Here is a 16,446-nt window from a genome sequence, read left to right on the forward strand (position 1 = left end):
GTTTAAAACATGAATAGTGATGCAGAGCATTTGGGTGAGCTGAGGCAAGTCACCTAGATTGTGAGCTGACCCATAGTGAAAATCCCTTAGGGGTTCCATTCTGGACAAACACACTGCCTTTCTCTGTCTCCCTCTTTCTTCCTCTCCCTTCTCTCCCTTTCCCTTCTCCCGTGCTCTTCCTCTTTTTCTTTCCTTTGAGACAGAGTCTCAGTGTAGTTCACAGGCTAGCCTAGAACACATTGTGTGGTCCAGGCTATCCTCATTAAGAAAACTGTACAAACCATGAAGATCATGACATAGAGAATGAATTTACATGTGTAAGTAAGCATTATACAGCTGTTTTGAAAATACCTTGAACACTTGCTAATAATAAAGTTCATTTGCTAAAACCCACTGTACTAAGAGACTGTATGTCTTTTATAGCTCTTTCTAGAGTAAATTGACAAAGTAATAATAAGTAGAATTTGGCCAGTCATCAACATTTACTTAGACTCTATTTGCTGGGTTTATTTAGTCTTTTCATCTGATGTTTTTCTCCTTCCTCTTTCTTTTCCCCCTTTGTCTAGGTCCTGGGAGGAATGGAGAGGGGTCCTATTGACTACCTTCTCTGAGAGTGGTCAGAGAGTTCTTAACAGGTCTGTCAATTATGAAGAATGAAAATAAAAGTTTGAATTTTTTGAAAGACTTAGTTTCAACTAAAAGAATTTAATTGGAAATAAACTTTTAATTTTTTTGTTAGTACTAGGAATTGAACCTAGTGCCTCAGATATGTTAGACAAACACTAAACTAGGAACTATACATGAGTCCATAAAGTTCCTTAAAGTTTTGTAAACATGTATGATACATGTATATGTATGTGGATGCATGAGTGCCATGCATGGTGTGTGTGTAGAGGTTAGAAGGGAGTTGGTACTCTCCTTCTACCATCTGAGGTTCAAGAAATTGAACTCATATCACCAGATTTGGCAGCAAGAGCCTGTACCCACTGTGTCATCTCATTGACCAAATCTGACTTTTAAAAAGAAGTTATTTTGAGCTTAATATACAGCAAAATATTTCACTTTGGCAAGCTGCCGTTGGCATGTAGGTTAACTAATGATCTGTCTGATAGAAGAGCATTTGGCCGTGTCTAGGTCAGTCTGTAATCCCAGCATTTGACTGAGGCAGGATCGTGAGTTTGCACATACTAAGTTCAGGGCCAGCCTGTGGTCCCAGGAAGACCCTGTCTCAAAAAGTCATCACCAACAAAGCATTTGAGTCATCAGTTGTGCTGAATATATGAAATATGGATGGATTTACTAGATAAAGAGGTGAATTTGTCAGTTGTCTATGGTTTTGGAAGAGAATAGAGACATACATAAAACCTCCAAATTAAATGATTTACTTGCCTCTTCAGAATTCCTAACAGCAAGCTGCCCTATAGATCTGAGAAAGTCTAGTGTCTGTAGCTGTAGCTTTGCTACCTACTGTGTGTGTCATCAACAATAAGCTTCATTATGTAGAGTGCAAACTCTAGCTCAGTGAGCTCCTAAACTTTTCTTTACATTGAATTCACCTGGTATTCTTGAATTTTTGATTACAACCTGTACCCATTTTTAGACAAAGTAATTGTTCAAATTATTGAATTTTTAAAAAATATTTATTTATTTATTTATTTATTTAATGTATGTGAGTACAGTTGCTCTCTTCAGACACACCAGAAGGGGGCGTCAGATCTCATTACAGATGGTTGTGAGCTACCATGTGGTTGCTGGGAATTGAACTCAGGACTTCTGGAAGAGCAGACAGTACTCTTAACCACTGAGCCATCTCTCCGGTCCAAATTTTTATTTTATATATAAAAACATATACATATAATTTACATTCCTATACATACCTCCCCTCCCCACCCCCTTCATTTGCTTTTTCTTTTGTTGTCCTTGCTCAGGCCAAGCCTTGCATCAAACATCAAACATCAGCCCTGAGATTCGCTTTTTTGTTGGTGATAATGATTGTAGGTGTTTGTTTTTCCTCTTTCTTATGTTGTCCTTTTTTCTGTGTGTGTGTGTGTGTGTGTGTGTGTGTGTGTGTGTGTGTGTGAGAGAGAGAGAGAGAGAGAGAGAGAGAGAGAGAGAGAGAGAGAGAGAGAGAGAATGAATGAATCATCATCATTGGAGACAGGGTCTCACAAATGTAGTCTTGCTGGCCTTGAACAGCCTAAGTAGATGCTGGCTTTGAGTTCACTGTGATCACTGCCTTTGCTTCCTGAGTGATGGGATTAGAGATGTGTGCTATCATGCCCAGTTTTTTGATCAGTTTTACAGGGCTTAAATTTTGAGTCATTAGAAAAACTTTTCCCCTCTTGAAAGTTATAAATTCTCTGTGCTTCTATAATATTAAAATGTAGAGTTTTACTTATTATATGTAAAGTTTTTGGTCTGTTTGGAGTTATTATATAGTGAAAGAAATGAATCACTTTTATTATCATCTAGATAGCTAACTACCTTGTTCTAATATCATAGAAGGAAAGGAAATCATTTTTCTCCACTTTTATGAGATATTAAAATTTCAAAATTCTATTAATCTCCCATCCACTTATAAAAATGTTTATGGTAGTTTTAACTACTGAGAATATAGTGTGGATCAGTGTTTGTTAACTTAATATGTATTGCATTGTGTGTGTTGTGTATGTGTAAGGCTGAACACAGAACCATTTTCTCCTAGAGGACAGAGATGACTTTAGCTGCCTTGTTCTGTCACTCTCCACCGTATTCACTTGAGAAAAGGTCTCTTAGAACCTGGAACTAGACTGGTAGCCAGCAAACCACAGTGATCCTCCTGTCTCCATCCGGCAGTACTAGAGTTACAGGTGTGCACATAGCCATGCCCAGCTTCTGTTTGGATGCTAGGGATTTAGATTCCAAATCTATCAGGCTTGCCCAGCAACCACTCTCACCCACTGAGCCAACTCATCAGCCCCTCATAACATGTTTTAACCTGATGGGGCTTAATCCCTCTCTATAATCTTTTTTTTTTTTTTTTTCAGAGTTCCCTACAAATTTTAGAGTTAGGTTGTCATAAAATTATAAGTTAGGGAGAATTGAAACATAGGAATCTTTACCTGTGAGGGTATCATTTTATCCATGTCTTTAAAATTCTTTTTGTCCTTCATTAAGTATTTTAAAACATTTCATATATACAAATATTTTGCCTGCATGTATGTATGTATGTGCACCATGTGTGTGCATGGTGCCCTAAGAAGGCCGAAGAAGGCCTCAGATCTCCAGAACTAGACTTACGGATGGCTACAAGCTACCTTGTGAGTACTTGGAATTGAACCTGTGTCCTCTACAGGAACAACAAATGCTCTCACCAATGAGCTCTTTCTTTCTCCAACTCCCTTCAAAAGTATTTTAAGGTTTTCTTTTTATATCTTGAACTTTCTTTTTTGTCAATTCTTAAAGATTTTAATTTTTTGTCACTATTAAAAAGAAATATTTCCCCACCTGTTGATGATTATATGGGTAACAACTGCTATTTTTCTATATATTAATTTTGCATTGTGCTGCTTTGCTAAATTTTCTCATCTGCCTTTTGTTTGACTTTCAAGAATACAGTGTAATAATAATTTTTTAAATCAGTCTCAGCAGCAGGTTGGTTCGCTACCTGCCCCAGTGGTTTCCATCCCCGAATGAAATGCACACACACAGCCCTTCTATTTTAATATGCCTTAAACAGCACAGAAACTGCCTCACCTCCACTACTGAGAGAACCTACCTCCTGCCCATAATTCCGAGTTACTACTTACTAAATTTTATCTTCTATCTTGGCTGCTCTGGACCCAGTTGGGCAGCCCTCTGGGCCGTGCTCTCCTGACTCCTTCATGTGGTGGCCATGTCTCTCTGTCCTGAAGTGGTCTCCTCCACACTCACCAGGGTGGCGTGGCTTATCCTTCTTCTTCTTCCTGCTCCAGGTCCCAAGCTCAGGAATCCTAAAATTCCACCTTGCTGTCCTGTTCAGCTATTGGCTGTTGACATCTTTATTTACCAATCAGAACCAACTGGGAGCAGGTTCCCAGAAGCTACATGCAGACTTCTCCTGCAAACAGTTTTTTTGGAGAAATATAATTAGCTTTAGAATACCAGCAACTATAATATAGTTCTATTGTTCAGTTTTTTTAACCTATATTGCTCCTGTTTTATTTTACTGATTTTTTTTAATACATCTGTGTTCACTGATAGACCCCTATTCTCCTATGAAGCAGACTGCTGATCTGTATTGTTGGTTTCTGTGTATGTGATGTGCTTCATATGTGCAAGTACTCTGCCACAGAGTTACATGCTAGCCTTGTGTCATGTTAAGAAAGCATCGCATGGGCCTGGAGAGACGGCTCAGTGGTGAAGAGCGCTGGTTGCTCTTCTATAGGACCCTGGTTTGATTCCAACATCCACATTGCAGCTCACAACTGTCTGTAGGCAGCATACAACTGTCTGTAACTCTAGTTTCAGGGGATTTGATGCCTTATTCTGGATTATACAGGCACATCATACACATCCTGCACAGACATACATGCAGGCAAAACACTCATATACACGATACAAACAAACAAACAAGAATGGAATAAAGTACTTAGAAAAAAAGAAAAGATTGTATTTTTTTCAAGTTTAGAAAATTATCAAGAATGAATGATTAAGTCAGACAGATAAGGTAGGCATATAATCCAACTATGCTGGAGGCTAAGACAACAGGATCAAGACTTGAAGGCTAGCCTGCCTTACACATTGCTAGCCCAGACTAAGATGGAATGGTGGTATATACCTTTAGTCCCAGTACTCAGGAGGCAGAGGCAGGCAGATGTGGTGTACATAATGAGTGAGACCCAGTCTCTAAATAAAGAAGTAAACTGCCACCCTAATAGTGTCCCCTCACTCCCAAATAAAAGGCATGTGTAAAACTAGAGAGTCAGTACCCAGTATTGGAGACAGGGGTATGTTACATTAATGGAGATAATCACATAACGTCTTCTCTCAGTTTTCTGATATGGAGTTTGCTTTGAATCCCATTAACAAACTTCCTTTAAAGTACTGCCAAGGTCTATTTAAAATTTGATTTAGAATCTCACACATTGGTGTAAGAACACATAATTTAAAAAAATGGATCTATAGCTTTCTGCCGACAGATTGTGTTGGCTTTGAGTATTTATATTTACTTCATTAAATGAATTGAGGGGCTGGCAAGATTGCTCATTCAGTGAAGGGGCTGCTACTAAGTCTCATTACCTGCACTTAGTCACTGGCCCACATAAAAGTGGAAGGAGAACAGTGACTCTCTGAAGTTGTCCTCTGATGTCCATGTGAGTGCTGTGGCATGAGTATGCCCACATATAAACAAATCATAAGTGCAATTTTAAAAAGCACTGAAAGGTTTTTATGGATACGTGTATACTCTGGAACAACTTCAGGCCATTAGACATCTGTACTCTTTAAAGAAGTATTTTGATTTTCATTAAGTTTGTATATGGTGCTTAGGGGTGAAGGGGACCCTGAAGATGGTCATGGCAGGGAAATGAACTGTGAAGAAGTGAGAATGAAAAATTGGTTCAGATTTACTTCATTAACCTAGATCAAGACTTCGGGGAGTCTGTTGCTGTGTGGTGTATTCCCAACAAATTTAAACGGTATAATTTGGAATAGCTTTCCTGATGTAATACAATCCTTGGTGCACAAGGAACAATTACATTGAAACTCAACTCAGGGTACGTGTCATTTTTTCCGAGAAGATGGGTTCTAAAGACAGGAGGCTACCTGTACAAGCTTAAAGGCCTAAGGAAGGGTCTGGCCTGGTCTCCGTCATACTAACAGCCGAGAGGTCATTTGTGCTATAAGCCACCTCTGGTCCTGATTGTGGGAGCTTGGAGGAGCCTCTAGCTATGCAGATAATGTAAGGGTCATTCCTAGGACTTGTCGCTGTCTGGGCTGTGGGGGCTTGGGGAGCCCCCTAGCTGTGAGGATCATTTAGATTACTAACTCCCTTTGTTCCTGAGTTTATACTGGAGCCTGCTGTGGTCTGGTCCAACAGATACCACTGACCAGCAGCTTGGTCACTTCCAATTCCCAACTTTGTGAATGGAAAAACAGGTTTTGAGTCTTTCCCCTTGGAAAAACAACCCTGTGGTTAAACATTCCTGCTCTTCCTGGAGATCTTTGGGCTTAAAGACCTTTCCGCTGTGCTCTCAACATACGAATATCAAAACATTTATATTGTAGCTTGGCAGTAGCACATGCCTTTAATCGCAGTAGGCCAAGGAAAGTGGATCTCTGAGTTCAAGGCCAGGCTGGTCTAGAGTGAATTTCAGAGCAGCCAGAGCTACACAGAGAAACCCTGACTCAAAAAATAAAACAGTGCCGGGCGTGGTGGCGCACGCCTTTAATCCCAGCACTCGGGAGGCAGAGGCAGGCGGATTTCTGAGTTCGAGGCCAGCCTGGTCTACAAAGTGAGTGCCAGGACAGCCAGGGCTACACAGAAACCCTGCCTCGAAAAAACCAAAAAAAAAAAAAAAAAAAAAACAAAAAAAAAAAAAAAAAAACAAAAAAAAAAATAAAACAAAACAAAAATTTATACTATGATGAACAAAATCTTGGCCAAAATAGTCACAGTCAGCAATCCTTTTTTGTTTCTGTTTTATGTTGCTTTGGCCTGTTGCTTGTTGTTTTCTCTTGTTTTCCATGGTGGGGGCAGTAAAGGGTTGTTTTTTTTTGAAATGGCTTTGTATGTAGTCCTGGCTTTCCTAACTCAGTCTGTAGACCATGCTGGCCTCAAAAGGCAGGTACCACCACTGCCTGGCTTGTTTTCCTTCTTTACTTTCTTAAGTTAACTAGTTATATAACTTTAAAATAGTCTTTCAATATTGACGTATTGGAGCTGAGCATGATAGCATATGTCTGTAATCATGGCACGTGAGAAATTGAGACAGGAGGATTGCCAAGAATTCAAGGTCAAAAGGCACATTCTGCCTCAAATATTTTTAATAATTTACCTGTTTACTTTTGTTTTATTGGATTTTTTTTTTTTTTTTTTTTTTTTTTTACTGTTTTATTAACTTGAAACACTGTCTCATACAATGCAGGCCTCAGATTCTCTTTGTCCCTGACTGGCCTTGAACTACTGATCCTCCTGCCCTAAGCGCTTCCTCCTTCCAAGTGCTGAGATTACCAACCTGAGCCACTGGGTCTGACCCTTTCTTAGTTTTTTGATTATGGCCTTTAATTTGTACCCTTCTTGCCTCTGCCTCCTGAAGGCTAATTGCAGGCATGCCCCATCAATGTCTGTTCTTCTGTTTTCTAATTGAGTTCTAGTTTACTGATGTAGTCACTTGGCTCCCTTTTAGCTCATTAGCTCACTCTAATGGCTTTTTTCTAACTTTGAGTCAGCTATTTAAGTTATTTAATTACTTCCCCCTATAACTCATGTAGATATTTTATGACTATTTAAATTTTCTTCCTCATTAATTTGCCTGTATTCTTGGGTTCCTATAGTTGTATTAATTTATAGTTCTCTAGAAATATTGCATTTCTGCTTGGTATTTTTTTCTTAACCTGAATCCATAGGTTTTGCTATTGCTGTAAGATAGAGCTCTGTTGGTTTTCTTCTGAGGTAATCACGTAAGTGCATTGTTACCAGAGTATTTGAGTACTCACTCTCTTGTTGTTTAAGATATATTGAGGTTTTTTTCTTATGGCCTAACTTTAAAAGTACCTTTTTCTTTAATTAAAAAAACAATTAAATAATAGTTTTTGTTATTTATTAGTACATATTCATCTAAAGTTTCAAGATTATAAAAATCAATATTGAGCTCATAAGATAGTTTCTCTGAGGATAGGGACACTTGGCCACCAAACCTGAAGACCCCAGTTCAGTCCCCAGGCTGGTAGCAGTGAAAGCTGATTTTCACAAGTTGTCTTTTCACTTTTGCACAGTTACACATGTATGTCTGTATGCACACATTAAATAGATGTTTCAAAGATTTTAATCAGTATGTGGCAATAACAAAATTGTAACACCAAAGTTAAAAATGTTATAGTCTGATACTGTTTTATTAAATTAAGATAGGTAATTTTTTTCTGAAGCATGCCAAAAAAATAAATTTTCCATGTATAATTTGTATGTTTGCCATAAAGAATGCTTTAGAATTTAAACTAAAATTTTAATTAAAACTACAAGATAGAGCTGGGCGTGGTGGTGCACGCCTTTAATCCCAGCACTCGGGAGGCAGAGGCAGTCGGATTTCTGAGTTTGAGGCCAGCCTGGTCTATAGAGTGAGTTCCAGGACAGCCAGGGCTACACAGAGAAACCTTGTCTCAAAAAACAAAAAACAAACAAACAAAAAAACAAACTATAAGATATTGTGAATAAATAAGGAAAATATTTATACTTTATGGATTTTAAAAATAAGTTTGGAATTATGTTAGAAGATGTGAGTTTTGTATTAATGTGAATAGAAAATATTCTGTGGGGCCGGATGGATGCTCAGCTGTTAAGAGCGCTGGCTGATCTTCCAGAAGATCTGGATTGGCTCACAGCACTGATACAGTGGCTCACAACCATTTGTAACTCCAGTTCCAAGACATTCGACACCCTCTTTAGGCCTCCATAGACACTAAACACACTTGTGGTACACATATATACATATAAGCAAAATACCCATATCCAGAAAAAAAATCTTTTAAGACTCGTAAAAAGAAAAATATTTGTCTCCAAAAATCAATAGGCAGTTTCCTTGTTTAATTTGGCAAGGTTAGGAGTAAAAGTCTGGAGGGTGCAAGAAAGCCAGAATTCCCAGTTCTGTGGTTCTCACATGAAGCTACTTTGGGTTCCTGAGTTTTGCTTCTTCATTCTACATGTGAGATAAGTTTTCTAGTGAAAACTGATTTAACAATCTCTAGAGTTTATGTATTTATGTATTTATTTATTGTTCATATTTTTAATCTTATTTCTTTATAATATTGTTTCTCTCTCTCTCTCTCTCTCTCTCTCTCTCTCTCTCTCTCTCTCTCTCACATCCCTTTCTAAAAGAATTCTGATCGGTTGCTACTTTGACCTATAAGCCCTAAAGATGCCACCTTGCTTGGACTTAGAGGATGATCTGGATAAATGATAATTAAGACATTTTGGTAAGTGAAACTTTATGTAAGAAATTCTTTTTTTTTAAGTCTACCTTTTTGGTTTTTCTTTTATTTTAAATTTGTTTTATATGTACTGTGTATATTTTGCATTCTTGTATGTCTGTATAATACATTCATGAAGTTTCCAAGGAGGCCAGAAAAGGGTGACAAATGCCCTGGAACTGAGGTTGCAGACAGTTGAGAACCTCCATGTAAGTTCTAGGAATTGAACCTGGGTTCCTAATGTCTTTCCCAGCATATTATCAGTATATAGAGAACCTAGCAATTTACTTTTATTTGCATGTGTGTTTATTGGTGCCTGTGGAGTCCAGAAGAGGATATTAGATCCCCTATAGCTGGAGTTCTAGGCAAGGTTGTGAGCCACCTGACATGGGAACTGAGCTTCAGTCCTCTCAAAGAGCACTTCACTGATGAACCATTTTACTAGCCCTGCTACTGGGCTTTCTAGGTTAATTTTATATCCCTGATATTTTCTTGAAAGTATTTACTACCTAACTCTTAAGAGTTACCTTGAGACGTTCTTAGTATGTTTTAAGTAAGTGATCATATCTGTAAGTAGGAATGATTTGACTTCTGCCTTGCTTGTTTCTATGCTTTTTATTTGCTACAGGCACTAGCTGGACTGATATAATAGCACATACTTTTATTTTATTTATATTTTGCATTCACCTTTAATTCCAGCACTCTAGAGGCAGAGGGCAGAGGGGCAGGGAGGCAGGGAGGCAGGGGCAGGTGGATCTCTATGATGAGTTTGAGGCCAGCAAAGTCGACAAAATGAGTTCCAGGACAGCGGAACTACACAGAGAAATCCTGTCTCAAAACAAGCAAACATACAACAAACAGTTGAAGCACTATAATCAGTATGACCAGGGGTGAAGTGGGGCTGGAGAGTTGCTTAGGGGTTAGGATACTTGTTATTTTTGCAGAGAAGCCAAGTTCACTTCTTAGCACCCACACAAAACCATTGGATCCTCTAAGAGCAACATGTTCTCATAACTGCTGAGCCGTCTCTCCAGCCTCCATATCTTATTTCTATTGTAGATGCATATCTTGTAGGTGCATATGCCACCATGAGGTACAGAGGTTAGCAAACAACACACAGAAGTGGTTGGTTCTCTCTCTCCTCACGAGGCGTGGCTACAAGTGCCTTTATACACTAACCCATCTCACCAGCCCTCATTGTATGGTGATCATATTCATTTTTTAAAATTATTTTTAGGTTATATCCTTTTGGTTTAATTTTGGTAATTCATGTATTGAGAAACATACCAGTTCCTTCTAGTTTTAACAACTTACTGGAAGTTTTCAAAAATTCCTTAGTGATCCTCTTTGAATCTCACTGCTTTAATATCTCCTTTTTAGTTTATGTAAGTATTATGTATGTAATGTATATTATGTATGTATACTTATCTTTTTTGAGGCCAAGCCTCTTTGTATCCCAAACTGGCCTTAAACTCCCTTTTAGCCAGATATGATCTTGGATTTCTGAGATCCTCCTGCTTCCACCTTCCATGTGCTGGAATTACAGGTATGCATCGCTGTGCCTGATTTGTGTGATGGTGGGGAGCAAATCCAGGGCTTTGTGTGTGTTAGGCAAGCTCTATAGCAACTGAGCTGCATCTGCAGCCTCCTCATTTTCTTAATTCATGTCTATTTATTTTGGTCAATTTGGTTATCTTATCAAAGAACTCTTTGTTTCGTTGATCTTTTATATTTTTGTTTGAATCCATTTTATTAACACCTATCCTAATATTTATATTGTCTTTCCTTTTTTTTTTTTTTTGAAGAAAATGTTTAAACATCTGTTTACTCTTTGTGTGAGTGGGCTTGGTGTGTGTGTAAGTCAGATGACAACTTGTAGTTTAATTCTCTCCTGCCATCAATCATATGGATCTTGAGGGTCAAACTCATCGGCAAGCTTAGGAGCAGTCATAGTCACCTGTTAAGTCAGCTCACCAGTCTGTGTCATGGCCTTCCAGCTACTAATTTTGGTTTGGTTTACTCTTGTTTAACTTTAATGACATATATCATTAAGTTATTTTTCTTTCTGTCCTACTTTGAAATGGTTGCTAAATACCTACAGTTTTTAGGCAGTTTCAAAACTCAGTCTTTCTCTTGCTAAGCAGCAGCTTTTTAGCCTTAAAAATCTTTGTTAGTTTTATTTATTTACTTTTAATATTATTAGAAATTCTTAAATGTAGCTGGAGAAGAAGTATAGTTATTTTATAAAGGATTTTTCTGGGTGCTGTTGTTTGAGACAAGAGCTTACCTCTGCAGCCTGGGGTGGGCTCAACTTATGATCTTCCAAAGCGCTGGGGTTGCAGGTGAGCACTGCTAACACTCAAATCCATTGATTTTCCTGTGACACTTTGTATATTTCTCCCAATAGTCTTAACAAAAAAAAAAGTAGCAAATAATATTATGAAAGGAAATTTTATTTGGTAAATAAATTACATCTTTTATAGAAGTATGGATAATATATTAAATAAAAATGATATGTTGACGATATAATGATAAGTTATAATACTCTGCATTGTCTCTGTTTTTGAAGGTTTACTTACTGTTCACTTTGCATACACTTCTGGAATAATACACCATGGTTTTGGATGACCTACCAAACTTTGAAGACATCTATACTTCCTTGTGTTCATCGACAATGGGTGACTCAGAGGTGGAGTTTGACTCTGGACTAGAAGATGATGACACGAAAAGTGATAGTATTTTGGAGGATTCCACAATTTTTGTAGCCTTCAAAGGAAATATAGATGATAAAGACTTCAAATGGAAACTGGATGCAATATTAAAGAATGTGCCCAACTTGTTACACATGGGTAATTAATTTTTGCTTCCTTCTTGTTGCTGTATGCTTTGACACACTTACTTGCCTACAACCATGATGCTAGGATTACAGGGTTAGGCTACCTTGCCTAGTTTTAAAAGTTGCTAGTATAGTAGATTGTAATTAAATAAATTTCAAATATATTAACATTAAAATTACTATAAAGCTGTCTGATGTGTGTGCAGAACACAGATAAGTTTCCAGTAATCATTAGATTGGAAGAAACTTTAGTGTCTTTGTCCTGTGGAACCAAGATCTAAAGTAAGTGTATTGAAACATGTCTCCAAATATGATGGAAAAGCACAGGCTTAACACTTAGAGCTTGTCTGATTTCACTAGGTTTCAACACAGCTTACTTAGCCTTTCCCTGGGTCACAGTTTCCTTACCTTTAAGAGCACTTTGACTAAACATAGTCTAAGCATTTTTAAAATTTGTGAGTATATTAATCCCATCACCCTTAGCAAGTGGTCTGCTTTGTTCTTGTTTTACATCACAACAATAAATTCTGTGTTAATATTTTGTATCTAATGGTTTAAGAGCTAGAACGGGCTTAGGTGGCATATTGAAACAGTCTTCATGGTTATCTGGATTTTGAGAAAGCATTTTCCTATAGAGCTATTTTATTAATATTGAAAGATGTGATTTGGGCAGTGTCACACACCTTTAATCCCAGCATTTGGTAGGCACAGGCCAGCCTTGTTTACAGAGTGAGTTCCAGAACAGCTAAGACTACACAGAGGAATCCTATCTCAAAAGAAAGAGAGAGATGTAATTGAATAAAGGGTATGAACTGTTTAGTTGATCTGAGTTTATAACAAAAGGGAAAATATTTTGTCTGGAGTTGCCAGATAGCTTTTATTTCCTTTCTTATCTGTGAAATGTAATTACAAACAATACTACTACCTCAGTTTACTTTGTAAATCTTTAATTGTAAAATACATATAGTAGAGTTTGCCATCTTTATGTATGATTTTTATATATGGCTCAATGATTCTTAAATGCAATTAAAATATTATGCAACAATTACTAGTAGCTATTTTTATAACTCTTATAAAATTAAGATCTATAACTTATATAATAACTTTACATTCCCTACCTACTCAAGCCCTTAATAAGCACCATTGCACTTTTCTTTTTTTTTTTTAATTTAAAAAATTAGATTTATGTGTATGGGTATTTTGCCTGCATGCATGTAAATACACTACATGCTTGCATGTCCATAGAGGCCAGAAGAGGGCATCATATCTTCTGGAACTAGAACTACAGCCAGTTGTGACTTGCCATGTGTGTGCTTAGAATTAAACCTTAATCCTCTGGAAAAGCAGCCAGTTATCTAACTCTCCAGCCCCCTTTCTTTGTTTTTACCTACCTTATAGAAGCAAAATCCTCTATCTTTATTTCCTGCTTTATTTCCTTTAGCATACTATTCTCAGTGTTTGTCCATGAGCTGTAGCACATGTTTTCCTGTTTCAGGCCAAATATTCCACAGCATGTATGTATATACTACATTGTCTTACTGTTTATCTGTTGCTGGGCACTTGGATTCCTTCCGTGCTTTAACTGTTATAAATAATGCTGCTGCAAATGTGGATATAGTCTTCCATATTGTGCTTTCAATTCTTTGGACTGTATCCTTAGAAATACAAGTGCTGTATTATATTGCTGGAGACCAACCCTGACATTCAGTTACTGAAATGGGAAACAGCATCAGTCAAATGCCAAAGGCTGATGACCTCTGGCCTTCTAACTCTCTCTTACTGTCTTGGGGGCCAGAAGCTGATGCAGTTTCATAGGGAAAAAAGAAGGGCGGGGGCAGACACACATGTATGCACACATTCACACTTTGGCTGGGCCTAACCACTCGTTTCATCAATTTCACAAGTGCACATGCATACTTACATGCATACACATGTACCTACATACATATGTATGCCCATATATATATATAATATATATACATATATATATGTGTGTGTGTGTGTGTGTATGTATATGTGTGTGTATATATATGTGTGTGTATATATATATTGTATATATATTTGGTGGATGGAGCAGAGCCCCAAAAGCCATACTTTATTTCTTCTTTCCACCTTTTTATACCTTCTTATACAAAAGTTCTTTATAAAATTACCTCATAGGTAAAATGTTACACAAAAGGGGAGTTACAGTAGAATGTCAATAGTAAGTTCAAAGCAGTGTTTCATTCTGTAAGTTCATTATAAGTTCAAAGCAACAGTTTCACATGGCCTTGCTTTATCATAGTGCACACCTGTGGTTTCATCTTTGGACCTGACCTAGAATCAATGTTTTCCTTGATCACAAATCTTTCTCAAATCTATTTCTCTTCTTAGTGTAATTTATGAAAGCTTATCATACAACTTTTACTTACTATTCTACGAAGAGGGGCACATTCTATTCTTGACTCTAACACTAAAACCATCTCCTTAAACTTTCGTCCTAAAATTATTTGAATTCTATAAAGTCATTAATTCATATAAACAGCATTAATTCATAAATGTTTCATCTTCATGTTGAAATCTGTAGGAAATTTGCTCAATAGAGTGGACTGATGCCCAAGAGTCATTAGGCTATGTAATAATGGCAGGAAAGGCATATCAGTAGTGAGAAGCAATCCTGGGGCAAAGTCTATGGGGCTGTGCCTTCTAGAGTGGTCCATCACTACCATGCAAAATGGTGGGCCATCTCCAGGAAACTCACTTGCTATAGCCTTTCCTAGATGTCTGGCTACTGTCATTATGTAACTCTCTTTTTTAACTCCTCACCATATAGTTCTCTTAGTAGTTGTACTTTTTGTGTATTCCATCATTAGTGCACAGGGGTCCCCAATTTCCCCCATATCATTGTCAACATTTGCTGTATTCTACTTTTATAATGGCCACCCTAATGTGATATGGTATGTAGTCATTTGATAGTGCGTTGGGTTTGTTTGTTTATTTAGTTGGTTGGTTGGTTGGTTGGGTTGGGTTTGGTTTGGTTTGGTGTTTTTTTTTTTTTTTTTTTGGCGGGGGGGAGGTTTTAAGACAGGGTTTCTCTGTATAGCCCAGGCTGTCCTGGAACTCACTCTGTAGACCAGGCTGGCCTCGAACTCAGAAATCTGCCTGCCTCTGCCTCCCAAGTGCTGGGATTAAAGGCATGCGCCACCACTGCCCAGCTTTTTTTTAATGCACAAAATCACTAAGAAGTCAGTGTTTCAGGCCAGGCAGTAGTGATGCACACCTTTAATTCTAGCATTTAGGAGGCTGAGTCAGGTGGGTTTCTGTGAGTATGAGGCCAGCCTAGTCTATAGAGTGAATTCCAGGACAGCCAGGGTTACACAGAGAAACAATGTCTCAAGGAGAAAAAAAAAGTTTATTGTTTATTTTTTTTCTTTTGTTGCCTGTCGCTTTGCTGCCACATCCAAGAAATTACTGCCAAGTTCAAGGTAGTGAAGGCTTGTCAGATATTTTCCTCTAAGAGTTTTAGGTCCAAGTTTAAGTGTTCCATTTTCGATTAATTTTTGTACATTATATTAGGTATAACTTCACTCCTTTGCATATGGATACACACTTTCCCTAGAGTAAGTTAGCTTTTGTGCATTCTTAAGAATATGTCCAGAAGTTTGTATAGGTTTTAGAATTGCAGAATGCCAAATGCTTTTCTGTCCTAAAGGAAGCTGACTTGTCAGAGTGTATGTTTCCTCCCTCGGTTTGTTGTATTTCAATGAACTCTGCTCTTATTTAAAATAGGGATTTTTTTTTTCAGTTGCTTATTCTCAAATGCCTTCAAAATTAATAATGTTATTCTTTTTTCTTCGTGACCAAGAATCCAGCAAGCTAAAGGTACAGAAGGTGGAGCCCTGGAACAGCGTGCGAGTCACATTCAACATCCCCCGGGAAGCAGCAGAACGGCTACGGATCCTGGCTCAGAGCAACAACCAGCAGCTTCGGGACCTGGGGATTCTCTCCGTTCAGATTGAAGGTTCTTTACTTTGCCATGTGCCTATCTGAACCACAATACAATAACAGTAGTACCCCCTGCATAATTTCTGATGCTGCCTTGTCTAGCAGTTAGGAGAGACTTCTCTGCTTGCCATTATATGACATCTCTACTAGAAGCCTGTAAGGATCTTTTTTGTTCTTTGTGGTTTTGTTTCTTAATTTTTGAGATAGGATTTTGTGTAGCCATCAGCCTCCAATACCCTATGTAGCTGAGCCCAATCTTGAACTTCTAAATCTTCCCTCTACCTCTGATGTGCTTTGATAACAGACATGTTCTAACACACTAGGTTTATGCAATGCTGAGGACAGTACTCAGTGCTTTCTGCATGCTAGGCAAGGACTCTGCCAACTGACTTATATTCACAATACCTGGAAAGCTTTTTATAGTGCAGTTATTGAAAGAAAATGGTAATTTCCTCACAAATACTCCAGAGTCTCTACACTCA

The 16,446-nt window shown here is 37.8% G+C and overlaps 1 protein-coding gene across 5 annotated transcripts in view; it reads left to right on the forward strand.

Moving 5' to 3' along the window:
• Positions 1 to 16,446, forward strand: part of Ncoa6 (nuclear receptor coactivator 6) — an 83,915-nt gene that overhangs the window by 24,401 nt on the left and 43,068 nt on the right. For 4 of the 5 annotated variants that reach the window (XM_029474541.2, XM_021156359.3, XM_021156357.3 and 1 more), the window contains exons 2-5: positions 567 to 635; positions 9,053 to 9,150; positions 11,714 to 11,993; positions 15,825 to 15,980. In XM_029474541.2, coding sequence (XP_029330401.1) covers positions 11,759 to 11,993; positions 15,825 to 15,980 — 391 coding nt within the window. In that variant the 5' untranslated portion in view covers positions 567 to 635; positions 9,053 to 9,150; positions 11,714 to 11,758. The remainder of the gene's footprint in view (positions 1 to 566; positions 636 to 9,052; positions 9,151 to 11,713; positions 11,994 to 15,824; positions 15,981 to 16,446) is intronic. The other variant, XM_021156356.3, reaches the window with a different exon arrangement.

This window comes from Mus caroli, unplaced genomic scaffold (genome assembly GCF_978045245.1).
Source record: "Mus caroli unplaced genomic scaffold, Mus_caroli_1 scaffold_2, whole genome shotgun sequence".
In the NCBI taxonomy this organism is placed as follows: domain Eukaryota; kingdom Metazoa; phylum Chordata; class Mammalia; order Rodentia; family Muridae; genus Mus; species Mus caroli.